General features: G+C 45.7%; 1 protein-coding gene across 9 annotated transcripts in view; it reads right to left on the minus strand.

Moving 5' to 3' along the window:
- The window catches only part of TRIM37 (tripartite motif containing 37), a 290,609-nt gene that overhangs the window by 150,835 nt on the left and 111,971 nt on the right, over positions 1-27,803 (minus strand). For all 9 annotated transcript variants that reach the window (XM_033921675.1, XM_033921674.1, XM_033921671.1 and 6 more), the window contains 2 exons: positions 26,123-26,173; positions 6,764-6,845 (listed from right to left, as the gene is read on the minus strand). In XM_033921675.1, coding sequence (XP_033777566.1) covers positions 6,764-6,845; positions 26,123-26,173 — 133 coding nt within the window. The remainder of the gene's footprint in view (positions 1-6,763; positions 6,846-26,122; positions 26,174-27,803) is intronic.

Here is a 27,803-nt window from a genome sequence, read left to right on the forward strand (position 1 = left end):
TCAAATATTCCGATATTAATTTATACCACTTGATGGCCTGATGTCCTAGGAAATCTGTCTGGAAGCATAGGCCCGGCAAGCTATACTGATTATTTAAACTTCACTAATCAGGGAACCCTTTCTGAATGACCTGCTTCAACTGCAACCACTTATATGCTTGAGACTTTGAAATACCAAAATTTTACTTAATTTTATAGTTATCAAAAGCAAGGAGAGGAGCACAGCGACTACGCATCAGATCGCATTCGTGTCCAAGCCACGTCCCCCAGTATACCTATTCTTTCATGCTTAGATTGGCTCCCAATTCATAACAGACTTAAGTTTAAAACTCTTTGTTAAGTCTTTAAGGCTACACATCAAGAAACTCCTGGTAACTTAAGGCATTATTAAACCCCTGTGATCGTCTCAGAAGCCATCAGTCTTCCTAGCAGTTATTACTAAATATGCCGTCTCATTTTAAACGACAGCAAATCAGGCAAGGATTTTGCATATCAAAGTCCTAGGTTGAGGCATGAACTGTCTATCATCATAATCAATTTTGATACCATTTAATAGACAAATTCATTCAGAATAGTTTACAGCATAAAAAAATCAGTAAGTCAGAAAAATAAAAGAAATGCAAACCATAAAAGTTTGTAGATTGTAGAACTTGAAGTCATGACATTTATCTAAAAGACTTTTTAAGTAATAGAGGAAAAAAAGGGTTTCTAAAACCTTCCTAAAGAATAGCAATTTTCCCATTTCCATGTAAATCTAAGTAAGAGGAAGCTTCCTCCATCTTGTCCCTCCTTCCTCCGCCCGACGCTGCTCGAGCAGGAGGGATCTGCCCTGCTTCTGCTCTCTTGCGAGCCCTGCTCTCCTCCAGCCCATCCAAGGGCTGCTGAAGTCTAATCAAGCGCGACCCGGCTTCTCTTCAGCCCATTGTGGGCCTCCGAAAGTTTCTTCAACAGCGACTCCAAGGCAGAGGAAGGAGGAAGCTTCCCCCATCTTATCCCTCCTTCCTCCGCCCGACGCCGCTCGAGCAGGAGGGATCTGCCCTGCCTCTGCTCTCTTGCGAGCCCTGCTCTCCTCCAGCCCATCCGAGGGCTGCTGAAGTCTAATCAAGCGTGACCCGGCTTCTCTTCAGCCCATTGTGGGCCGCCAAAAGTTTCTTCATCAGCGACTCCAAGGCAGAGGAAGGAGGAAGCTTCCTCCATCTTGTCCCTCCTTCCTCCGCCTGACGCCGCTCAAGCAGGAAGGATCTGCCCTGCCTCTGCTCTCTTGTGAGCCCTGCTCTCCTCCAGCCCATCCGAGGGCTGCTGAAGTCTAATCAAGCGCGACCTGGCTTCTCTTCAGCCCATTGTGGGCTGCAGAAAGTTTCTTCATCAGTGACTCCAAGGCAGAGGAAGGAGGAAGCTTCCTCCATCTTGTCCCTCCTTCCTCCGCCCGACGCCACTCGAGCAGGAGGTATCTGCCCTGCCTCTGCTCTCTTGCGAGCCCTGCTCTCCTCCAGCCCATCCGAGGGCTGCCGAAGGACTTAATTAACAAGATCTGGCTTCTCTTCAGCCCATCGAGGGCAGTCATAGACACCAGATTGTTAGTTTTCACCCTACCTAAGTTTCTCCCTGGTTTAAGTCTTTCCTTATTTAATTCCTATGCGAAAATTGTTTGCTGCTAATTTATTCACTGCTAAGGATCTTGTTTATTGCTCATCTTCTGTGCCCCTGCCTCCCTCCAGCCCATTCTTGGGCTGCGGAAGGTTTCCTGACTGTGCAGTTGCTCCTTGTTTAATTCTCCTGTCTGTGTCCTTCCTATTTAAGTTACTATGTGGAAACTGTTTAGTTGCTAAATTGTACTCAGCTGCCAAATTGTATTCATTGCTAAGCTCTACCTCTGATTAGCTCTCACAAAAAAAAAAAACGATGCTTAACTTTCGTTCCTATCTTACTTCTCAACTAGATACCATGCTGTCCATCTGATTTTATCCTTCTTTTAGAGAACAAGCCCTAGCCCCTCCCTGAACTGTCGCTAAACCTCTCCTCTGCTGAGTTTACTCACACACGAACCAAATTTAGTCCTGCCTCCCAGCCCAAAGGCTTCCCTTAGCCTCACCATGAAACCACCCCTCTGGCTCCTTTTTCTCCTACTATGCTCTTCTTTCAACACTTCCCTCTGCCTGAAACCTCCTTCTCCCATCCCACTCGATTCCCCAAATGCCAGTAATATCTGCCCTGGCCTCAGAATCCCCACGCTGATGCGCATCAGAAGTCACCCTTTCAAAAAAAACCAAAACCCTGAAATGCCAACCATGCGGCCTTAAAACCTCTGCCCCCTGCTAATCTCCCCATCCATGCCTCTGACTCTCTCACCCCAGTCCCGATACTTTATTGCAATGTCAGATCCGCATGCAACAAGATCCAAATTCTGAAAGACCTTCTTGATGATTTTGACCCTGGATTCTTGTGCATCACAGAATCATGGCTTGCTAAAGACGACCTATTTACACAAAACGAACTCTGTTCCCACGGTTACCAAGGCCTCTTCTCACCCAGACCTAACCAAAAAGGAGGCGGCCTGGCAATACTCTACAAATCTTTCTTTGATGTCCAGCTCCTTGAAAAGGGCAGCCACCCCTCACTAGAATATATGCTAGCCTCAGTCAATGATGAACTCCGCCCTCACCCACTGGGTATCTTGCTACTATATCGCCCTCCTACCCCTTGGATCAAGTCCTCTGATCTAGTCCTCAAAATCATAACAAACGCCTTCCTTAAATTTCAAAGATTACTGATCATTGGGGATATTAATCTCTACCTTGACGACATCACCAACAAGGACGCGATTGAATTTAACAACTTCCTCTCCTCTCTAGGTTTTTCCCCCCCTGCTCCCTCTCCAACCCATGAAAAAGGGCACACACTAGATTTCATCAGATTCCTCGATCTTACCTCTTACAAAACTTCAGCCGATGACACTCGTTGGGAACACATCCCTTGGTCTGACCACTTCTTAGGGGCTTTCTCTTTCCCCATTTTCATGTCGCATCTTGGGGTCCCATCCTATTCCCCCAACTCCATTACCTTCCGCAAAAAAAATTACGAGCGATCTGTTCTGGTCCAACTTCCTTAAACATCTCTCCTCCGTTCCCAAGCCCGCAGATTCAGAAACCAATTGGCACAACTAGATAGCCCTCTCTGAATCCACCTACCACTCTCTTGCTCCATTATCCACTAAAACCATCTCCTACCCCCGTAAGGCCCCCTGGTACCTTCCATTTCACAGAGAACTGAAGCAGAAATGTCGAGCTTTGGAGCGCAAAATGGAAAAAATCTAATTCCCCTACAGACAGACAGACCTGGAGGGTCAATATTAAACTCTACAATACAATATTAAAAAAAGCTAGGAAGAACTACTATGGAGACAAGACCTCCAGATCCAACAATCAGAATAGTGCATTGTTTAACATCTGGTGCTCCTTAACCTCTAAAAACGACTCCACCCCGCCCCCCTCTTCTCCGTCAGCTGATGTTCTAGCAAAATTCTTCTATGAAAAGGTTACTTCTCTAAGATGCTCCTTCCCGCCTACAGTCTCCTACAACTCCCTGGTGCCCACCGATTCCACCCCTACACTACTTATCTCCAACCCCATCCCAGCTGACAGATCTTGGACTGCTTTTGAGCTCGTCTCCGAATCGCAGGTCTCTAAACTCTGCCTCAAACTAAAAACTTGTACCTGTACCTTGGACCCATTCCCCTCCTACCTATTTGAGAAAATTCCCACACAGGCCATCGCATCTCTCACCAAACTTATAAACTCTGCCCTTCTCTCTTCTGAAATGGGACACATTGCTTTGACCCCACTACTGAAAAAGTCTGATCTAGACCCCTCCATTCCATCCAGCTATCGTCCAATAGCAAATATCCCTCTCCTAACCAAGATTCTAGAGTCTTATCGTATCTTCCCAACTCTCTTCCTACTTAGAAAGATTCTCTATTCTCCTTCCTTACCAATATGGATTCAGACCCAATTTCAGCTCCGAATCCCTATTGGCCTCACTCATCTCTAAGGCTCAACTACTTCATTCTCGTAATAAGTTCGCTGTTCTTCTACAATTTGACCTTTCTGCTGCTTTTGACGTAGTCCATCATGATATTCTAGTTTTCCAACTCTCCGAGATAGGCATCAACTCCACAGTTCTAGACTGGTTCTCAAAATTCTTACGTTCCCGTTCTTACACCGTTAACATGAACGGCACCTCATCCTTACCCTGGAAACCGAAATGTGGAGTCCCGCAAGGTTCACCTCTATCTCCTATTCTTTTCAATATTTATATGTCCTCTCTGAAACTCCTCCATCTATCCCCCCTTGAAACACTTTACACTTATGCTGATGATATCCTTGTCCTCCTCGAGACCGACTCAAACCTCACTAACCTCTCCGAGAACATATCCTCATGTATATCGAACCTCCAAAACTGGGCCCTCACTGTTCAAATGAAATTAAACGAGTCCAAAACAAAACTACTTTGGCTCGGTCCAATTTTAGACCATTTACCCACCTCCATTCCACTGTCCTCCGGCCCCACACTACAGCTTGAGTTCTCAAGCAAAGTTCTGGGCATCATCGTGGACTCCTCACTATCCTTCCATGACCACCTCCACTCCCTGGTAAAAAAAATGCTTCTTTAGCCTTCATAGGCTGAGGAAAGTGAGATCCTGTTTCCATCAAAAACACTTTGCCATCCTTGTACAATCCATCATCCTCTCCAGATTAGACTATTGCAACTCTATCTACTTAAGCCTAACTAAGAAAAGCCTCCTCAGACTCCAGCAGATTCAGAATGCTGCGGCTAAGCTTATTTTCGCAAAAAGTAAATTTGATCACGTCTCACCACTTCTGTCCAAGCTTCACTGGCTTCCAATTATCTCCAGGGTCCACTTCAAATGTGCCTGCCTAACTTTCAAGATCCTTCACGGCATTCTTCCTCCCGTTATTCCACTATCTTGGAATTCCTCCAATCCCAATTCCACCAGATCCTCCCAAAAATTAAAACTATCCTTCCCGTCTATAAAAGGTATATCTCATGCTGGAAAACTAGGGACATCCCTCCCCTTTAGAATCACTGAGCTCTGGAACAACCTTACATCCCCTCTCCGAAATTCAAGCTCCCTCCAACTCTTCCGAAAACATCTGAAAACTTGGCTTTTCTCAAAAATATAACACCTCCCCCCCTCTCTGGTACCCTAAAACCCTCTATTCCTCCTTTACTCTTAATCCACAACCACCCTTTGGAGTTCCATTCTATCTTAGTCCTGTAAACCGTGCCGAGCTCTACGATCGTGGAGAAGATGCGTATACAAACCTAAGGTTTAGTTTAGTTTAGTTTAATTTGTTATAATAGCTGGGTCCAATGCCATTAAAAATTAATTTCTCCATTCTGCTTCTTACACAGTACTCCACAGAAGGAATTTATAATGAAACATTTTAGCAAAGGACCTAAGGGCATGGAAGGGCTCATAATGATCAATTCCTTCCTTAAAAAAAAAAATCCATATTAGTAAGCAATGGAATCTTATTAACACAGGGCACAAGGTTTCTCATTTACTTCCTCCCTAGAAGAATATTGCTACTGTATTTTGGATTATTTGCAATAGTTTAAAGTATTTTGCTCTTAATTCCAAGTACTAAACATTGCAATAATTCAATAAGATAAGAAGTACAAGCATCATCATCTATAAAGCTGGTGTTTCCAGAAAAAGGTCACAATTATCTTATTAATTTTAACCTCAAAAATGCTGCTTTAGCGTTAGTTACATTGGATATCTTATTTTGTTCTGCTCCATCCTTAATGATCTACTACTACTACTCATGTCTATAACGCTACTAGACCTATGCAGCACTGTACACAATATAGGCTTGATTCTGTAAATGATGCCATTAATTTAGGAAGTGGTAGATGCCCTATTGCCGCCTAACTTGCTTTAATTGGCTTTAATCAGTGCAGTAATTGACTATGCTGTTAAAAACCAATTAAAAACTAATTTTAAAATAGTAAGAACTACAATTGCATCTACAGCAAGGCACCTAATGGCTCCTAAGATCAATGTAGACATGGTTAGGGGTACAGATGACCTTAAGTGCCATTAGGCGCAATTCTCAAAAGAACTTAGGTGCCTGTAATGTAGGCCAATAAAAACCCTGGCCTACATTATCAGTGCCTAGGTTTTGTGATAGGCACCATTAGCTGCAATTCTTTAAAGGGCGCCATTTATAGAATCCGGCCCTATATGTTTTGTCTGTTCTTAGTTGGCTCACAGTGTGTTTTTGTACCTGGGGCAATGGAGTGTTAAGTGACTTGCCCAGGATCACAAGGAGCTGCAGTGTGAACTGAACCCAGTTCCCTAGGATCAAAGTCCACTACACTAACCATTACACTACTCCTCCACTATCATATATACTTGCCTTTAAATTGCCCTCAAGAATAGGTCATCCCCTAATTACCTCCTCAGTTTCTATGTCCCTGGGATGAATTGCATAAAGGTTGCTAGATCCCTTTCCATCCATGCCGGTTCCAGCATCTTCTCTTCTTCTTTGCTACCCCCCACCAAAGGCCCACCCCTTTCTCACCACAGCAGCTGCAGAGATAGTATCCTTCCTCCCTTCCCCAAGCTGGTACTTTTCAGCAATACCTGGCCCTAAAGCTGTACAGTGGCAAAATCAAAACAATCACCTATGTTCAAGACTGATTTGCAAACAGAAAAAAACCCTCAAAAGCAAACTCACTGGATAAACCTTTAATCTCCAGCAAAGTCCAGAAATGTGAAGAGGGGGACTGTATACAGGGTCAGCCCGCTGACGAAGAGTACTGCAGAACCCAAGAAAATAAAAAGTTACATGACCAGAAAGAAAGTAATTTTTTTACTAAGTACAATTCCAGTTAACAGATGCAGGACATCTTTGTAACTACTGCTGTATTTTACATTTAATTTATCAATTAACATAAACGAGAAGTTGTTGTTAAACACAGAACAAAAATTAAGGTTGGTTAGAATTTTTTGCCAAGAAAACATCAGAAATAGCATTTTTCTTTCATTGCACTTTCCTGGGAACTAAATATTAGGTTCTTACCTTTGCTAATCTTCTTTATTATAAATCTACACTTTATTCCGGGACCAGTGGGTTATTTCCGTCTACCCACTAGGACTTTGTAGGAAGCCTCAAATTTCAGAGACCCTCCCCCTCATACCTCATCACTGTCACTGGTTCTGTAGACATCAGTTAATAGCAAAGTAACCAGGAACAAGAGAGGGGAATGGGGACAAGTGTATTCTGCTCACAATTAGAAATACAAAACAGCAACAAGTAAACATAATTCAATCAGCATAATATAACATAGTGCTTATTAATCACGTAGCCATAAGTTCAATGCGGTTTACAAAAGATTATAAACAGTAAACATAATCTAAGAAATAGGAATAAGTTAATTAGCCAAATACTTAGAAAAGAGATAAGTTTTCAGCTGTGTTCTAAAATGTTTATAAGAATAAGCTGTAAGCAACAATGATCAAAATTATTTGTCGTGGAAGCTACCTGAAACGCTAAAGTGTGATTAAGAAATTTCTTACTTTTGCATCCCTGTACAGAGGGAAAATTAAACAAAGCATGCATTTTCCTGCTATGTTTATATGAAGCTATGGAAAGTCTATTAACAAAATACAGAGGAGCTGTGCCATATAAAGCCTTATAACAAAAGCAACCCAGCTTAAACAGTACCCAGGCCTCCATTGGTAACCAGTGCAGCTCACAATAAAACAAATGTGACATGGTCATACCCTCTTCAGGCTGTAAATCAATCTAACTGCTGTGTCCTGAATCAGTAGTAATCTTGCCAGCTCTTTCTTAGTGATTGTCAGATAGACAATATTGCAGTAATCAAAAAGACTCAATAGTAATGACTTAACCAAAAGTCTAAAAGCAGCAAATTCAAAATATGGTCTAATTGTTCATAGTTTCCATAAGGTAAAATAACTTTTGCATACCACTGCATCTATCTGATTTTCATGGTGAGATGCTGATCCAGAACGACTCCTAGTATTTTAATCGTTGGATGGATTACGTATGATGTTGAATTTATACTGATGGAGGGTTCATGAGAAATTTTGTAAAGTGACGCCACAAAAAACTTTGTTTTATCAGAGTTGAGTTTAGGTTTAAATTGCTGCATCCAAAAATTCATCTGTTTCAATACAGACTCAATTTTGATGGTAATCTGAGACAGAACTGAATTGCAAGGTATAATTGTAATACTGTCAGTATAGCTGTACAATCTTATATCTAGATTACTCAAACAAGAGCCTAATGATGAAAGATAAACATTAAATAATGTGGGTGACAGTGAAGATCCCTAGTAACCTGAATGATAATAACAGTGCTATAAGTAGAAACAGCATGCACTAACAGAAGGGGTTGCCCCAACTAGGGCCCCCCCTCCCCAAACTGAGTGCTAAACTCAAACAGTTGGCACTCTATAAAGGCTGGTCAGAAAATACAAATCCAGCTTGCCAGTACTTGAAAGGTAGACAATCGGTGAATCAGGAAAATACAGGACAGGTTCCCGCGGGCTGATATCGAGACCCACTGAAGCGTGGTCTGGCAGACGAAGACCATCATTTTCCTGTTGAAGAGCCTGAGTACAGGAAGAGAGCTCCTGAAGGGACGAAAATTAGGATGGCACAAACCCCTAGAAGGATGGGATCCACTCACAGGAATTGACTTGGGCCTGTGATCCTGACAACTGGCCATAAGGTCATCCAGACACTGGCTGAACAGCAACTGTCCCTTAAAGGGCAACAGGCTCACAGTCACTTTAGAAGAAGAATCACCAGACCACTGCCGGGATCCAGAGCATCCTGTGAGCCAAAACAGAATAGGTAAAAAGCTTAGGAAAGACTTTCAAAATATCATACAATGCATCAGCCATATAATCCACTTCCGAGATGATAAAATCCAAGTTACGAAGCACCACAGTATCAGGATCATGGCGCATCTTGAAATGGCATGCCCGAGCCATGAAGCTACCAAATCAAACAGACGCTTAAGGACAAAATCCACACTGCGGAGAGATGTGCACTTAGTGACCTGCATCACCGAGGAATCCACCTTTGGGGAAGCAAAGCACTTGTTAAAGGCATTCACCAGGAAATAAAGCCGCTCTATGGTGCGAGCACAGCGCAAGGGACCCTCAGGAGTCTCTTCAAAGTCCATATGACTCCAAACAAGGTTAGAATGATCAGGAAAAGAGGCGGATTGTGGCCTCTAGTCACTCATGAGGGAACATTCTGGAGTGACAGGCAGCTCAAACTGCAGATTTAATGCCTGTAGAGAAGGGGTGCCCACACTTTTTTGGCTTGCGAGCTACTTTTAAAATGACCAAGTCAAAAAGATCTACCAACAATAAAATTTAAAAAAAAAAATACAAAACACTCTGTATGCAGAGAAAATGTTATAATTTATATTTGGGGTTTTTTTCAAAGAGGTCACAAGGCAGATAACTTTAAAATATGCGAAGTCACCTCAGTAACAACTATACAAAAATAGACAAATATACCCCCTCCCCTTTTACTAAACCGTGATAGTGGGTTTTAGCGCAGGGAGCTGCGCTGCTCCCGACGTTCATAGGCTCCCTGAACAAAAAAACGCTATTGCGGTTTAGTAAAAAGGGGCATGCTATAAAGAGAAATTTAGAAGTCACTTAGCTTAAGTTGGCCATAGTGCGATGATGTTATACACAGTACATATGGCTCGAGTTAATCCAAACTTCGGCTAACGTAGTCTCAAAAACAAGGCCAAAGAGACAAGGTGGAGTCCTGAGCCGTCCAATAAGAAACATCACATGATAGAAGTTCATAAAAAAAGAGTCCCGGGAGCAGTTTACCGGACTGGAGGAGAGCTGAGGGGTGTCCCGTTGCTGGTCCCGGGTGTGCAGCGGCGGCTTCCTCTTCCTGGTCGGCAGCGCTGACAGGCACTTACAGAGACGGACCCCTGACGTCACTGGGTCCGTCTCCGACAGCGTAAAAGCACCCGCTGCTGTAGCCACACTGGAGCAGTTTACCGGACTGGAGGAGAGCTGAGGGGTGTCCCGTTGCTGGTCCCGGGTGTGCAGCGGTGGCTTCCTCTTCCTGGTCGGCGGCGCTGACAGGCACTTACAGAGACGGACCCCTGACGTCACTGGGTCCATCTCCGACAGCGTAAAAGCACCCGCTGCTGCGGTTGCGGCCGCAGGGCGTGGCCTAAGGGGCGTGGCCTAAGGGGCACGCAAGGCCCCTTGGGAGCCCCTTAGGAGCCTCGTGGAGTCCGGGAGCCGGCAGTGGGCAACTTTATTTGGGGTACTTAGACCCGGATCGGATCCTGCTCCCTATTATTGGATCTAAGATGTTTATTCCATATCTGCTGCAGTGAGGACGTCGTTGAAGTTTTTCTTTCTTTAATAATGCCGAAAAGACGAGGAAGGAACACCGGAGGAGCCTCCCGGCGACCCTTAACCCCAGTGGTTACTATTGATGATTTTCTCCGACGCCTACAACGGGAACAAGAAGGGTCGGGTGCTAGCTCGTTGGGGACACCGCCGGAGAGTAGTGCGGTGGGTTCCCCTGAGCATGATGTCACTCTTAGCCCCGACGTTAGGACGCCACCCCTCCAACCAACGCCGCAAGCTGCCAGCTCCCCACGGGACCAGAATCCACCAGAGGAGGTGGTTTCTTCTTTGTCCACAGAGGCTAGTATGGAGGGCTCGCCGAATATGACAACGGGACTTGCGACCGGGACAACAGAGGTTGGAGGAATACAAGACGTCACTGAGGTAAAGCTAATTTCAGAACATTTACATACTACACCATTACAACTTTTTTCACCTACAAAACCTCCTACAGTCACACTCGAAGCATTATGGGACTTGGTAGTGAATTTGGGGAATTCCTTAAATCCTCAAATAAAAAGTTTGGATAAAGAATTAAAAGAACAAAAGGAAGAAATAAAAGTTTTAAAGCAGGACATGTCACAATTTAAAACAGAGACACAAAATACAAATAAGGAGCTAATACTACTGAAACAAAATCAAGATATGCTGGTTAAAGATAATATATTACTCAGGAAGAAGTTGGAAGTGCAGGAGAATAATGGTCGAATAAATAATTTGAGATTCATAAATTTTCCAAGAATCCTGTCAACTTCTCCTAGAGAAATGGTGAAAAGATATTTTATGGAAATTTTGGAAATTCCTGAAAACTCCTTACCTCCTCTTACAAGAGTGTATTACCTACCTGCTAAGCCCCAATTCAAAGAAGAAGGAAAAATTGAGGAACCCCGGGAGAGGTCATTGGACATTTCGGCTATACTGGAACAATCAGATAGAGAATTGGCTGTTCCAGCTACTCTCTTGTTGTCTGTTGCTTTGGCTCCAGACAGGGATTGGATATTAAAACTTTTCTTTAAAAATAGATCCAAAGACTTCCTGGGACAGCATATTCAGATTTTTCCTGATGTCTCTAGAGAGACTCAAAAAAGAAGGAAAGAATTTTTAATTTTAAAACCAGGAGTGACTCAAATAGGGGGTATTTTCTTTTTGAGATATCCATGTAAATGTGTAGTTAGATATTTATCATTGAAGTATATATTTACAGAGCCATCTCAACTGATTAGCTTTCTCTCAATGAAACATCTAGAAAAAGGAATAACAACGTCCATGGAAAGTTAGCTTCCTGCACTTTAGTCAGATAAGGATTTTTCTTATTTAATTAATTTGAATTATATATGTTCTACTCTTAATTACGGATCCAATAATATTGAGGACTAGTGTGAGATCAGCTAGATTAGTATTTCCTTGTAGTAATATTAATTTTGCAATTTTAGTTTAATATGTTGCTTGATCTCACTTTACTGTACAAGATGTATATGCTTGGAAATATTGTAAAAAATTTTATAATAATAAAAAAAAAAAAAAAAATAAAGAAAAAAAGAGTCACAAAGTATTAAAGTGCAAGTGCAGAAAGGTGATCCAAAGTAGGCAAATATTTCATCCAGTTTCCACAAAAACAACCAATTCACTCCTCCTCAACACGAGCCGTGTTTCGATGGCTTTCTTTATCAAGAGGAGGAATCATGCTGAAAACACAATGAGACACCAATATAACCAAAAAGAACCTCACAAATCAACTTATATAAAACAAACAAGATAAATGTAAATGCGCGCCATCATACCGGGCAGGAGATAGAAGCTAACTTGATCCAAAGGCAAAAATGGCAACCACCACGCATGCATCATGACGGTAGACAAAGGGCAGAGCATTAAATAGATGACAAAATTGAACAGCTGAATAAACTTAAAAAAGATCAAAACAAACGAAAGAGTCAATCAAAAAAATTAGGCAAGTCAAAAAGACCAAAAAGAATCCTACATATAAATATTAGTGTAACACTAGCCACTCAATCTCTCTGTTTAACCCGTTAGGTATCACAGTATGCCAAGCAAAAATCAAGCGCTGCTCATGGTAAGTAAGCGGCCGAGAAATATCCCTCCCAGTGGTGGTAACAAATTATTTAAAAACACAAAAGCGCAAATCCGATAATGAGTGATGGAATTGAACCCAATGATCTACCAGTAGGGCATCACTTTTCTGACTTCTAATACAACCAAGATGTTCAGCAATGCGGAGTTTAATGGCTCTCTTAGTTTGACCAACATAAAGCTTATGGCATGGACAAAAAATGCCATAAGCAACCTGAGTAGAATTAGTCAGTTTTATGATATAGCTAGAATCGAATATCCACATTAAGCTAAATGACTTCTAAATTTCTCTTTATAACATGAACTCAGTGGTTTCCTTTGCCTCCTTTCTTTGTTTCATGTATGTATGTTTGTATGTCTATTTGTGATTAATTGAGATGTTATCAATAAAGTTATAGTGTTTTTAATGCATTTATATTTATTTATTTATTTTTAATTCTTTATTCATTTTATAACTTACATCAAGTGTACAGTAAATATCAAACAATTATAATACAACATCACTTGAAAAATCTTCAATATCATACATCAGTAAGTTTTAACCCCCACCCTGTCCCAAATTCATATATAACTAATATATACCACCTGAAAATAATATCTTATTATATTTATTGATATTGACTTACTTTGATTGCATTGACATAACATATGAATGAATTTATTTATGATCTTTATGAGTGGATTCTATGTGGGTTATATTATATTTTATTAGATTTGAATCCTCTTATTTATGTAATTTAATTTTTCTCAGTATGTTTGTTTGTTAGTAAAAAGAGGGCCATAGGGCAAAATATAGATAGAAGATATAAATTCTCAAAACGGACACATTTTGATCACTAAATTGAAAATAAAAACATTTTTCCTACTTTTATTGTCTGGTGATTTCATGAGTCTCTGGTTGCACTTCCTTCTTCTGACTGTAAAGCACAGTTACTTACCCTAACAGGTGTTATCCAGGGACAGCAGGCATATATTCTCACATGTGGGTGACGTCATCTACGGAGCCCCAGCGCGGACAGCTTTTCAAGCAAACTTGATTGAAGTTTCAAGTTTGCTATGCTGCACCACGCATGTGCATGCCTTCTTGCCCACTAGAGGGCGCATCCTCACCTCGTGGTCCTCAGTTCCATAGCCAGCAAAGAAGCCATCCCCGGGGAGGAGGGCGAGAATATCTGCCTGCTGTCCCTGGATAACACCTGTTACGGTAAGTAACTGTGCTTTATCCCAGGACAAGCAGGCATGATATTCTCACATGTGGGTGACCTCCAAGCCAACCAAAAAAGGGCAGGTGGGAGGATGGCAATTTAGGAAAACAGATTACGCAAAACTGACTGGCCAAACCGGCCGTCACTCCTGGATAACGTATCCAGGCAGTAGTGGGAGGTGAAAGTATGAACCGAAGACCAAGTGGCAGCCTTGCAGATATCCTCCACTGGAGTAGACCGGAGGATGCCACAGAAGCTGCCATCGCTCGGACCTTATGTCCCGTGACCCGACCATGAAGCGCGAGACCAGCCTGAGCGTAGCAAAAAGAAATACAAGCAGCCAACCAGTTGGACAAGGTGCGCTTGGAAACAGGACGTCCCAACCGATTAGGATCAAAGGACAAAAACAAATGAGGAACCTTCCGATGAGACTTGGTGCGTTGAAGATAAAAGGCCAACGCTCTCTTACAGTCAACCGTGTGAAGCGCTGCCTCCCCAGGATGAGAGTGGGGCTTCGGAAAAAACACCGGAAGAACAATGGACTGATTGAGGTGGAAATCAGACACAACCTTAGGTAAAAATTTAGGATGGGTGCGAAGAACCACCTTGTCATGATGGAACACAGTAAAGGGCGGGTCCGCAACCAAAGCCTGCAGCTCGCTAATCCGACGAGTGGACGTGAGCGCAAGCAAAAAGATCACCTTCCAAGTGAGAAACTTAAGATGAGATTTGTCAATAGGCTCGAAGGGAGGCTTCATCAGTTGAGCCAAAACCACATTAAGATCCCAAACTACAGGAGGAGGTTTCAAAGGAGGATTAACATTCACTAGACCCCTCATGAAACGAATCACCAGAGGATGAAGAGAGAGAGATCAACCCTCGATATGCCGATGGAAAGCAGCAATCGCACTGAGATGCACCCTAATGGAAGTCGTCTTCAGCCCAGACTTGGACAAATGCAACAAATATTCCAGAACCGAAAACACCAGAACCGAACTCGGATCCAGATGATTCGAGGAACACCAGGAAAAAAATCTGGTCCACTTCTGAGAATAACAAAGCCTAGTCGAGACCTTGCGCGAGGCTTCCAGAACCTCCCTCACAGACTGAGAAACCTGTGAAGTCACGGGGAAAGGAACCAAGCTGTCAGATGTAAAGACTGAAGATTGGGATGCAACAGCGAACCCCGACTCAGAGACAGCAGAGAGGGAAAGACAGGGAGAAGCAGAGGCTCCCTGACACTGAGTTGAAGGAGCAGGGAGAACCAGTGCTGACGAGGCCAACGAGGCGCAATGAGAATCATAGTGGCTCTGGATGCCTTGAGATGAACCAACGTCCTCAAGATCAGAGGGAAAGGAGGAAACGCATAAAGGAACCTCCCTCCCCAGTCGAGAAGAAAGGCGTTGGCCTCGAGATGGTCCTGGGAGTACATCCGAGAACAATAGAGGGGCAGTTTGCGAGTCTCTGGGGAGGCAAACAGATCCACCTGAGGAGTCCCCCAGCGGTCGAAGACCTCGCGCAGAACTCGGGAGTTTAGCGACCACTCGTGTGGCTGGAGAAGACGACTGAGTTTGTCGGCCAGACAATTCTTCTCTCCCTGAATGTAAACCGCCCACAGGAAGATGTTCTGGGAGACCGCCCATTTCCAAAGGTGCAGGGCTTCTCGGCACAGGGACCAAGAGCCCGTTCCCCCTTGTTTGTTCACATAATACATGGCCACCTGGTTGTCCGTCTGCACAAGGACTACCTGATTGTGCAGCAGGTGGCAGAACGCTCGAGCAGCCAGAAAAATGGCACGAAGTTCTAAAACATTGATGTGACAACTCCGGTCCTCTGCCGACCATAGACCTTGAGTCCGCAGACCGTCCAGATGAGCTCCCCACGCGTACTCTGAAGAGTCCGTGGTAAGGACCTTGCGATGCGGAGGAACGAGAAAGAGCAAACCCCCGGAAAGATTGGAAGAGTTGGTCCACCAACGGAGCGAGCGTCTCAATGAAGGAGTCACAGTTATAGGGGAGGAGACTGGGTCCTGTTCCTGACGCCACTGGGAGGCCAAGGTCCACTGAGGAAGCCTCAGGTGCAAACGGGCGAACGGAGTGACATGGACCGTCGACGCCATGTGGCCGAGCAGCATCATCATGCGCTGCGCCGAAACTGAGGGCAGCAACGAAACCTGGCGACTCAATCGAAGCAGGACCTCCAACCGTGGCGGGGGGAGGAACGAACGGAGGCGAACCGTGTCCAGCACGGCCCCAATAAACTGAAGGGATTGAGTCGGGCACAACTGAGACTTGGGGAAGTTCACTTCGAACCCCAGACGTTGAAGGAAGATGATAGTCTGTCGGGTCGCTGAAATAACCCCTTCCTTGGAGGACGCCTTGATCAGCCAATCGTCCAGGTAGGGAAACACCTGCAGCCCCCGAGATCTCAGGGCTGCCGCGACCACCACCATACACTTCGTGAAGACTCGAGGAGACGAAGCCAGTCCAAAGGGGAGGACCCGATACTGGAGGTGCAACTCCCCCACCTGGAACCTGAGGAACTTGCGGAAGGCGGGATGCACCGGAACATGAGTATATGCTTCCTTCAGGTCCAGGGAGCACATCCAGTCCCCCGATTCTAACAGAGGGTACAGGACTGGAAGGGACAACATACGGAACTTCTCCCGGACAAGGAACTTGTTGAGCCTCCGGAGGTCCAGAATGGGGCGTAAGTCCCCTGTCTTCTTCGGGACCAAAAAGTAACGGGAGTAAAACCCCCGTCCCCTTTGGTTCGGGGGCACGGGCTCCACCGCCCGAAGGCTCAACAAGGACCTGGCTTCCGACAGAAGAGGAAGCAGGTCTCGACAGCCAGGAGAAGCCCCCGGCGGATGTTCTGGCGGCATGGCTAAGAAGTTTAGCGAGTAACCCTCGGAGATGATCCGGAGCACCCAAGCGTCCGACGTGATCTCGGCACAGGCTGGAAGAAAGGCCTGCAATCGGCCCCCGATAGGAAGGGGGTCCTTTGACAGTGCGGAGGGGGCCCGCCCCCAACCGCGCATCACGTCAAAAAGACGGAGCCGGTTTAGACGCCCCTTGTGCCTGAGGCTTTGGTTGGGACGCTCTGCCCTGCTGAGGGAGACGCCGGGGCGGAGGCCTCGAGAAAGCCGGCGTCGACTTCTGCGGGTATCGCCGCGGAGGAGGTCTAAACGGCTTCTGCGGCGGGGCCCGGGGTTTAGGACAGACCAATGAGGCGATAGAGCGCTCATGTTCAGACAAGCGTTTGGTCGCCGCCTCCAAGGACTCATCGAACAACTCGGAGCCCACACATGGAAGATTGGCCAGACGTTCTTGCAAGTTCGGGTCCAGGGTACGAAGCCATGCGAGACGGCACATCGCCACCGCAAAGGCGGATACACGAGAGGCCAACTCAAACGCATCGTAAACTGCGTGAAAAAGGTAGAGACGCAGCTGAGACAAATTGGCCATAAAGGTACCAAAATCCCCCTTGTGGGAATCCGGCATGACCCCATAATACCTGGGCAACGCCTTCACCATCTGCCTTAAATAGGATGAGAAGGTGAATGCGTAATTAAGGACCCTGGCAGCCATCATGGAGTTGGAATAGAGGCGACGACCAAACTTGTCCAGGGTCCGCCCCTCCCGCCCGGGGGGGACCGCAGCAGAGACCCTAGAAGGCTGAGACTTCTTCAACGCCGACTCCACCAGCAACGACTGGTGGGACAGCTGTGCTTTGTCGAAGCCTTTGCAAGGGACCGTACGGTACTTCGACTCCATCTTTGATGGAACCGCTGTGACTGTAAGAGGGGAGTCCAAGTTTCTCAGGAAGGTCTGATGTAGAACCCTGTTGATAGGCAGACGAGGAGTCTCCCTTGGGGGAGAGGGGAGTAACGAGGCTCCTTACCGGTGCCAGACCCCGAACCCCAAGAAGCCGCACCCAGCGACCTCGACGGGGTCGGGGACCGCCCATGCCCCGAGGAACCCCTGCGGGAAGTCCCCGGGGTATGAGGCACCGAGGCACGCCCCTTCCGTCTCGGCGAAGAGTCCCTCGAAAACTCCACCTCAGAGGAACGGAAAAGCCTCGGATTATCGAGGCGGAGCTCGGAGACCCGCAGGGTCTCAGCCTCGGTCAGCGAGGAGCGACCGCGGCGTCGAGGAGAGCCTCGTTGACATTTGGGCTTCCTCGGCCGATGCTTCACCCGAGGCCGACCCGAGGGAGAGGAGCCCCGGGAGGACCTCGATGAGGAAGAAGAGGAAGAGATCCTCCGAACCCTCCGCACCTTGTCCCGAGGCCGCACGCTCCGCTCAGGCTGGTCAACCGAGGTCGAGGGCAAGGTCGGGGTCGAGGCCGAAGCCACCCCGGGGGCCGAAGTCGAGGGTACCGAGACCGAGGCCGCCGAAGCCGGGGCTGACGAGGCCAAAGACGGCTGGAGGTGCGCGAGGGCACCGGACAGTTCCGAGGCAATGAGCGCACGGAGCAAGTCTTGAAAGACGGGAACCCCCATCATAGTCGGCAGATCCTGGGCAGGCGGGTGCTCCCTCGAGGGCGACCTCGGTCTCGAGTATTCCCGCGGGGCACCCGACTTCGACGCTCGGGGCGGGGCCGAGGACGGCCCACCCGCCCCCGTCGATGAGCCCGAGGATGGCTTCTTCGAGGCTGGAAGAGAAGAAGGAAGTGAGGACTTACCCATTGTCGACTTCGGGGTCGAGGACGCCGGCTTCGACGAAGCAGGCTGTCGGGGCGAGGTCGAGGGAGTCGAGGCCGAGGTCAAGGCCGGGGCCAAAGCCGAGGCCGACGTCGAGGCCTTCCCCGCCACGGGGTCGACAGCGAAGAGCTCCGCCATCCGAGTGCGACGGCGGCGGAGAGCTCTCGGCTGAAAAGTAGAGCACCGAGTGCAGGAGTCTGTCGGGTGCTCAGGACCCAGACAAAGTAAGCACCACCGGTGGGGATCGGTGATGGAAAGCAGCCGATCGCACCGGGTGCACTGTTTAAAACCCGTCAAGGGACGGGACATGGGCCCAAAAACCAGCCGGGAACGAACGAGGTCCCGCGGCCGCGGCTACCGGGAGCCCCCGGAGCCGAACGAAAAAGGTTATTATTTTTTTTTTTTTACGAAAAAAGACACACGAACAAAATAAAAACACAAATTAAGCACAGCGACCGAGAAAAAACCACTCAGCCGCGGTGTCAGAAGGCAAATTAGAAGAGCACAAATTCCACAGGGCTTCTGGCTCCTCGGAAAAAACTGAACTGAGGACCACGAGGTGGGGATGCGCCCTCTAGTGGGCAAGAAGGCATGCACATGCGTGGTGCAGCATAGCAAACTTGAAACTTCAATCAAGTTTGCTTGAAAAGCTGTCCGCGCTGGGGCTCCGTAGATGACGTCACCCACATGTGAGAATATCATGCCTGCTTGTCCTGGGATAAATCCAATATTTCTTTCTTTCTGCCTCCTGCATGCTTCCTCTCCTCCAGACCTCATTCCATTACTCAACCAACATCTCTCTCTGTCCCTCCATGAGTCTAACTTTTTCTTTCCTTCTTTCTCTCCCTGTCCCCCCTTTTTTGTCTCTCTCTCTCTGGCTCCCCTTTCTTTCTGGTTTTCTTTTTCTCTCTCCCTGCCCCCCTTTCTTTCTTTTCTCTCTCCCTGCCCCCCCCCCTTTCTTTCTCTCTCTCTTCCCCCCTTTCTTTGTCTTTTTCTCTCTCTTCCTGCCTCCCTTTCTTTCTCTCTCCCTGCCCCCCTCCCATGCCACCGCCGCCGATTTCTCCCTGCTTCCCTGATGCCAGGCACATACAAGCGCCGGGCCCACAAGTCTCCCCGTCCCCCCACGACGTCAATTCTGTTGTCGGAGAGGAAGTTCCGGGCCAGCCAGGCAGCAATTGGCTGGCTCAGAACTTCCTCTTTAATGTCAGAATTGACGTTGGGGAGGAAGGCTTGTGGGCCTGGCGCTTGTACGTGCCTGGCCTGACATCGGGGAAGCAGGGAGAACAGAACGCAAAGGCAATGCGAGTCTATCCCAGGATGGGCTCTGCGATCGACTGGCAGTGCCTTTGCGATCTACTGGTCGACCTTTTGGGTATCCCCGTTGTAGAGATTCAGAGAGCAAATCCATAATAAACACGTGCTTGAAAAAAATCTGTGAACAGTGGGATCATCCCCAAAGCAGAGGCTCTGCAGTAATCCGGATCCTGAAGAACCGCCAGATCTTCCACAGCTCTGGCCGCTGCAGCACCCTCCTGCAAAAGCAGAGGTATGGAAAGCAAATCTGGCGCAAACGCAGGCACTATCTGCGTACCTGCCAGCACACTATAGGGGAGGCAAGGGAAAAGACCCTGGATCATAGTCACAGGGGTCCCTGTGCCTGGCACAGAGGCTGGTGGAAGGGAGACAGGCAACACTGTCCCCTCCCAATTATGCCTGACAAAGCTCCGATTCAAGCTGTTAGCTGGTACTCACAGAAACATGTGCTGACAGAAAAACACTGCAGATAGAGCTAAAACAGCTCATAGAGAGATCCTCTGCCTCAGCTTACTGGAAAGCTGAACTTTGAATCTTCTGACTGCCTCACCGTCCTGACTTCCACAGTCGGTCACCTCTACCACCCTTGGACATGCTGCGCAGCACGCATGAAGGAATGCAGTCTGGCTCTGATCCAGGCAAGCCTCCATGGAACCATGCAACCTGTGCTTGACCCATAAGCAGACGAACCTCGGGTGAGCTAGCTCCCAAGGGAATGGTCCTTGAGCCCTAATCTGAGGGCTTACTGACAAGCAGGGAACCTTCCAAAAACAGACTTTTCCCAAAGGTCTGTGAACTCCCGCAGTTGGAGCTGTCCCATTAGGGAACCTTCGCAACACGAAGGAGAAAACTACAAACGCAAAAACTGCAAATTACACAAAATAAAACATGAGCAGAAAAGACAAGCTCCTACTGCCTGGCTTGTAGGAAGAAAGACTGATGTTTACAGAACCAGTGATAGTGATGAGTTATGAGGAGGAGGGGTTTAAGTCTCTGAAATTTGAGGCTTCCTACAAAGTCCTGGCGGGTAGACGGAAATAACCCACTGGTCCCGGAATGAAGTGGGATTGTATAAGAAAAATATTTGTGAGTTGTGAGCACTTAGATTAAATTATTCTAAGTATCATGAACAGAGTTCATATGAGCTTGAACAGAATGTGAGATACTGCACACCACCCATCTTACTCTCTTTCAGTGGCAGTTCTTATGTAGATACAGAGGTGTAACTGCACTACCAAAAACAAAGAACCCAGAAATGCAAATGGAATTTTGTTGCAGAAGGATAGAGGGACCCAAGGTGAAGGAGGGAAGTGTGAAAGAGGTGGTAGATAGATAGGTGAGTGAAATTCTCATGACATTCAACAGATGCTGATGACTTATTTACATGCACAGATGGATGGATGGGTATTATTGACTATGTTACACACATGTAGGATTATCCCTGTAATTTTCAGAGTCTACAAAAGCATGTGTACTTTCTCTAGCCTCCCTCCGTATGTGTGTCACATAGTGTTCAAAAGAAAACAGAAAAGGCGATATGTAGTGCTCACCAGTGTTCCCGCTAAGCTGCGTTGGCCTGCGCTCGCGCACAAAATATTACATCGCAGCGCAAAGTTTCTCTTCACAGCGCACACACGCGTCGGTAAGGTAAGGGGACGCATTGGGGAGATTGCACTTCCCCACAATTGCCATGCTTCGGTTCCTCTTCTTCCTTCCTTCCTCCCCCCCCCCCCCCGCGGGACCCTGCGGCACCATCAACTCTTACTCCCTCTAATGTCGGCCCTGCAGCTCCAGACTTCCTCGCACCTTCTCCCCTCCCCCTTTGGATCGCTATTATTTTAAATGTTATAGCCGCGGAGCTGTATCCATCAGTGGAGATGTCTAACCTCGGCCTGCCCCGGAACTCTTACTGCAACAGTGACTTCCTGTTCCTGCCTAGACGGGCGTCTGCTGCAGTAAGAGTTCCGGGGCAGGCCGAGGTTAGACATCTCCACTGATGGATACAGCTCCGCGGCTATAACATTTAAAATAATAGCGATCCAAAGGGGGAGGGGAGAAGGTGCGAGGAAGTCTGGAGCTGCAGGGCCGACATTAGAGGGAGTAAGAGTTGATGGTGCCGCAGGGTCCCGCGGGGGGGGGGGGGGGAGGAAGGAAGGAAGAAGAGGAACCGAAGCATGGCAATTGTGGGGAAGTGCAGAGCTGCAGGGAAGAGTGTTGCGGTACCCAGCTGGTGGGAGAAGGAAGATGAGGGAGGGAATTAAAGGAGATGCCAGGGCTTGGAGCGTAGGAGGAAGGTATGCCAGTCTAAGGGAAAAGGAAGGGGGAGATGTGAGAGCATGGAGGGGGAGCGAAAGATGGAAGAAAAGGAAAGGAGAGAGATGCCAGAGAATCAGGGAAGGGGAGATACCAGACTATGAGGAGAGGTGTGGGAGAGGGAAGGCGAGGAGAGAGATGCCAGACCAATGGGGTGAAAGGAGAGATGGAAGGGGGAGGCATACAGTTTCTGGAAGGGGCATAGAAGGAGAGAAGATGCCATATAGGGGAAGAGAGACGGCAGACAGTGGATGGAAGGAAGAGAGTTACAAGAAGATGAGGAAAGGAGAAACCACAGAAGACAAAGGTAGAAAAAAATTTCTATTTATTTATTGCTTTAGGAGACATGTGTCACTGTTTCTGTGAAGCATTGTATGCAGAGTCCAGCTTCTTGCTGGTTCAATTTAACCTTTGTCTATGTATTTTTATTTTATCCCCCCTTTTACAAAACTGTGAAGCGTTTTTAGCACCAGCCTTGGTGGTAGCAGCTCTGATGCTCAGAATTTTATGAGCATCAGAGCTGTTACCTCCGTAGCTAAAATCCACACTACAGTTTTGTAAAAGAGGGAGGGGTTAGTTTGTGATTACATATTCCTTACTAGGCGAAGGTGTTTTCTGTGTTCTGTGTGTTCGAAAGACATGGTTTTCTGTTAGGATTGACGGTGTAGGATTGATCTGTGCTGGTCTGGCTTGTTTAGTTTTACAATGGGTGTATTGATGTACTGCTCACTGCAATATGTAAGATGCTGCCTTTTCCTAGGTACTCATGTGTGACGTGTGGTTTGTTACTAAAAATCATGTTTTTCTTACAGATGGGGGGGGGTGCCAAAAAATGATGGGCCCCGGATGTTACATATGCTAGGTACGCCACTGTATGTAAAGATACCAGAAAGCTGGCGTAGCAAAAACTTCTAAGTTTTGAGTATTTAACCCTCCCACAATCTCACGGGCACTCGTTTCAAGTTTATTGAGATTTTGATTTAAACGCAATATCAAATATTTTCAATGCGTATAACAAAAATAAATTTTGGGAAATAAATAAAACCATTTGAACCAGTGTTCCCGCTAAGCTGCGCTGGCGTGCGCTGGCGCACAAAATATTACATCGCAGCGCACACGTTTCTCGTCACAGCGCACGATCGGAAGAGGCGTACGGCAGATGGCAGGGCGGCGAGAGGAGAATCGGGCGAGTTGGCTCATAACTTGCTGGCGCCCGATATTTTTGGCTCACGGTGAAAAAAGTTTGCTCACAACACCCGCCCGCTTAGAGGGAACACTGGTGCTCACTATCTTTATTTAAAATCAAAACCTGATATGTACGTGTTTCAGCTGTAAGGCCTGCCTCAGGAGTCTGATTCTCAATGTAGAGCGCCGTATCACAACTGTCTTCTTATTATTTAAATCTATTTTATTCATTTTCACATCAAAGATCAAAAGAGAACACTTTGATACAGGCAACTAAATACATTCAAGAAATTATCATCAAGTCATAAATTCCAGTACAATGATCATAGTCCACATTAAAGGAAAGTGAAACCATACACAATCAAGAGTAGTTGAATTAAAGAAAAACTAAACTCGGTCATATTTGCATATGCCTCAAATATACAGGGTTCTTTGGTTAATTACATTAGGGCCTAAGTGGTTGAAATTACAGAGGGGTCAGGAGCCTTAATGGCAGCCTTACCTTCCAAGAAATATTGCAATTGTTCTGGATCATAAAAAATATACTTGTTTGTTTGATAGGTAATACAACATTTACAAGGAAACCTAAGTTGAAAGGTTGCTCCCAAAGCCAAAACTGACTGACGAAATGTCAGAAATTTTTTACGTCTAAGCTGCGTCCACTTTGAGACATCAGGAAAAATTGCAATTTTGTGATTGTAAAATTCAACACTTTCAGTTCTATAATAGAGGCGGAGAAGAGCTTCTTTATCTTGTAAGAAAACAAAAGTTACTAGCAAAGTAGCTCGCTGAAATCTCAATCCGTGAAGATTCTAACATCCCAGTGAGGTCTAATTCTCCGGGATGGAGAGTTGACTTGTCCTTATCCTCTTCAACTATATTAAGATAATATAGTTTTTGCAGTGGTGGCATATTTGTCTCTGAAAATTTTAAAACTGAAGTCAAAAAAGAATGGAAAAGTTCTCTCGGTGATAGTATTCTAGATACAGGAAAATTTAAAAGTCTCAGGTTTAAATTTCTATTTGCATTTTCTAAGTTTTCAATTTTCCTGATCATTAAGTTTTTTTCTTTCATTTGAGAATTTGATACAAGTTTTATTTCAGAGACTGTCTTCTCTATATTATCCATTCTAGTTGCTTGTTGTTGAATTTTCCCTTCACAGTTTTTAATTTGAACTGCAGTTTGTTGAGTTGAGGAAATAAATTGGGAGCATACCTGGTGAAGGCTCTCCATGGCTCCCCACAACGCCTCCATATCCACCACTTTAGGCTTAATCAGGGGTTTCAGAGGTTGAAGTGGAGAAGAGACTCCATTTCCCATACTCGTTGCTCCCTGAACGCCTCCTCCTCCCTCTGCCGTTTGCTGGTGACCCGGCATAGCTTGAATCACCTCCGGGGTCAAAGGCAGCATCATCGGGTCCAGCGGGGATTTACTCCCCGACGTCTCCCGTTGACCCACGGGACTGCCCGACATCATCCCGGGACGGGGAGGGATCGCAGGACCCAGCGGGCTCAGCGAGAAATCACTGTCCAGCTCCGAGGTCTGCCCCCCTCGGAGCACGGATTCGCCCAGACCAAAGGGAACAGCAAAAGCTGTTATTGCTGTCTGGCGTGTTACCGACGAGGCAGAGGAAGCCAGGAGATCGCTCCTCTGTTTCCCCCTGTGCTTCGGCATTCCTTTAAAGCAAAACCAGTAAGTCAATCTCGGGGAAAAAACTTAGAACGCCGATGGAAGGGGAGCCTCTCATGACACGTCTGTCCCTGACGCCATCTTGGTTTCATCTCCCACAACTGTCTTCTTATAGTTAAAATGTTCCAAGCCAATTATCAGATTGGGCAAAATAGATGATCGTAATCACTCATAAGAGCATGGCCACTCTGTTGAGTAATGCAATGATCTCATAAAGCTGCTAAACCAAAAGTCATATAATGTTCAAACACAAATGCCAGGAGGAAATTCTAGAGAGCACCAATAAGCTATAATGATTTTCCTTTCCTTTCTTACATTATCACAAAGAGATTACAATTTCCATAGGCTAATGTAAAATACATTATTCAGAAATAAAGAGATGGTAATATGCAATACTCAAGGAAGCATAAATTATTTGCTTTGCTTGGAAAGTTCATCCTTTCTTTGCAATGCACTGTCAATTTTTTTCACTTACTGGATAGGTAGCTTTCTCTAAACACAACTTAAACTGCACTGTAAATTGAAAATAGTTTGGTAAAATTATTTGCAGCTATACTGTATATTTCTGTTGAGAGGTATAATCAGAGGCAGAATAAAACCTCAACACAAGATGCAAGCATAATTCATTGCATCCTTTGAGAATTGAAACAAATGATCTTCCAGTGGAAATTACTCCTAAAGAAGACATCTGCTACTCTGAAAAAGATGTTCCTTAAGGGAAATACTGGAAAGTACAGAAACATCTAAAAAATAAACATTATTTACATTTCATGACTGTCACAGTTAAAGCATAATGATAATGGAGTTCTAATACAAAGTTGCATTTTCTTGTGGATATTTGGCTGAAGATTTGAACACAGACCAAAAGTTTCCTTCATTAATTTTTATCTGGCATGATTTTCAGCTTCTAGTGTTTAAAGCCAAGTAACCAATTAGAGAGGATGACTTTACAGTTAGTATGGCCTGCAATGAATTGCTCAAAATTAAAATATGATTTAATGAGTTTGTGAAAAGTATAAAGAGTATAATTTTTTCTGCTAAGGATTCTTTAGCTAAAGATTTGGGCTTATTAGACTGCACATCTATTAAGTAAAGCACACAGATTTCTTTATAAGAACACAAATGATAGTAACATCTTATGGTAACATCTTTAAGTCATTCTTTCCTACCTGAAGTTCTCCAGGACAAAGCTAGTTGAGTCATAGGCTGGTACTAATTCACTGTAAATGAAGAAAGGGTACACATGTTAAAAACTATATATTTGTTCAACAATTAGATATCTTCCAAAATAAATATGTCACAAAACAAAAAAATTCAAGCTACACAGTGAAGTCTCCTCAGTTACTGACTGCAGCCAATCACAGAGCGGCGCTGGACCAGGCAGGAAGCACAAAGGTTGCGCTCCTGCGTAGTGCGTCGCTCTGCAGAGAAAGGCAGTCGTCCAGCAGGAGGCCACGCTGGACCACCACTACTTAATAAAGGTACCGGGGAGGTTGGGCGGCAGGCTGCTTCTTTGGGCTGTTTTGGGCTTTGGGCTTCCTAGCACCAGGTCACCAGATGAACCTATGTGTAGAGGAGGAAAAACCAAGAAGAAAAAAATTCTGAACCAAATTTTTTCTTCTTGGTTTTTCTCCTCTAAAGGTGGGTGCGTCTTTTGGTCCAAAAAATATGGTACATTTAAGAAATAACAATGACTGTTATATATACTTCTAGTTAAGTAAAACTAACAACTATACTCATGTAGTACACCTATGTAAAACAGCTCTATCCTCTGTCCAAGCCAATAACTCATATGCCATGATCCCCAAGGCTAACTCCCCAAGGTTAACAGACCAGCAGGTTACAACTGAGAAGCAAGGATAAGAACCTTAGTAAGTCCATACCAATGAATCCTGAAATTGGGATTTTTTTAAAACTGTATCTTTATTTAAACATTTAAGCACTTCTAACTCCTTGCTAAATAACTTAAAGGAAAGCAACCTGCACCAACCAATTCTTCACACATTCATTTATCGCCTAAAATATCCTTCTCCTTTCCCTTCTCTGCCCAGATGTCCTCCATAAAGTTCTTGACAGAGTAAATATACCTCACTTGAAGTCATTTCCTCAATTTAAAGAGCACTTCTACTCTCAGTACATCTTTTCGGTAGTGTGGCCTCCAGAATTGGAATACTGTGTGCAATTCTGGAGGCCACACTACTGAAGAGATGTGCTGAGAGTAGAGTCGGTGCAACGGATGGCCCCCAGGATGGTCTCGGGGCTCAAGGATCTATCGTACGAGGAAAGGCTGAAAAATTTACGTCTGTACTCACTCGAGGAACGTAGAGAGAGAGGAGACATGATCGAGATGTTTAAGTATATTACCGGCCGTATCGAGATGGAAGAAGAGATTCTCTTTCTCAAAGGACCCTCAGCCACAAGAGGGCATCAGCTCAAACTCAGGGGCGGGATATTTCATGGTGACACCAGGAAATATTTCTTCACTGAGAGAGTGGTTGATCCTTGGAACGAGCTCCTGGTGCAGGTGATCGAGGCAAACAGCGTGCAAGAATTTAAGAGCAAATGGGATGCCCATGTGGGATCCCTTAGAGGGTTAAGCCAAGGGAATCTGTCACCAGGAGTGGGATCCCTAGGATAGTAGACTTGGGGGTGGGTCAGTAGAGTGGGCAGACCTGATGGGCTATGGCCCTTATCTGCCGTCATCTTCTATGTTTCTACTTCCCCAAAAGCTTATTTAACCTATTTCATTTCCCCTCATGCATTTCATATCTATCATTATACATATCTGAGTTTTTACCTGTCCCAACCTTCAAAACTCTGCTTCAAAAGGGACTCCAGCCTGTGATCCCT

The sequence above is a fragment of the Geotrypetes seraphini genome, chromosome 15 (genome assembly GCF_902459505.1).
Source record: "Geotrypetes seraphini chromosome 15, aGeoSer1.1, whole genome shotgun sequence".
NCBI lineage: Eukaryota > Metazoa > Chordata > Amphibia > Gymnophiona > Dermophiidae > Geotrypetes > Geotrypetes seraphini.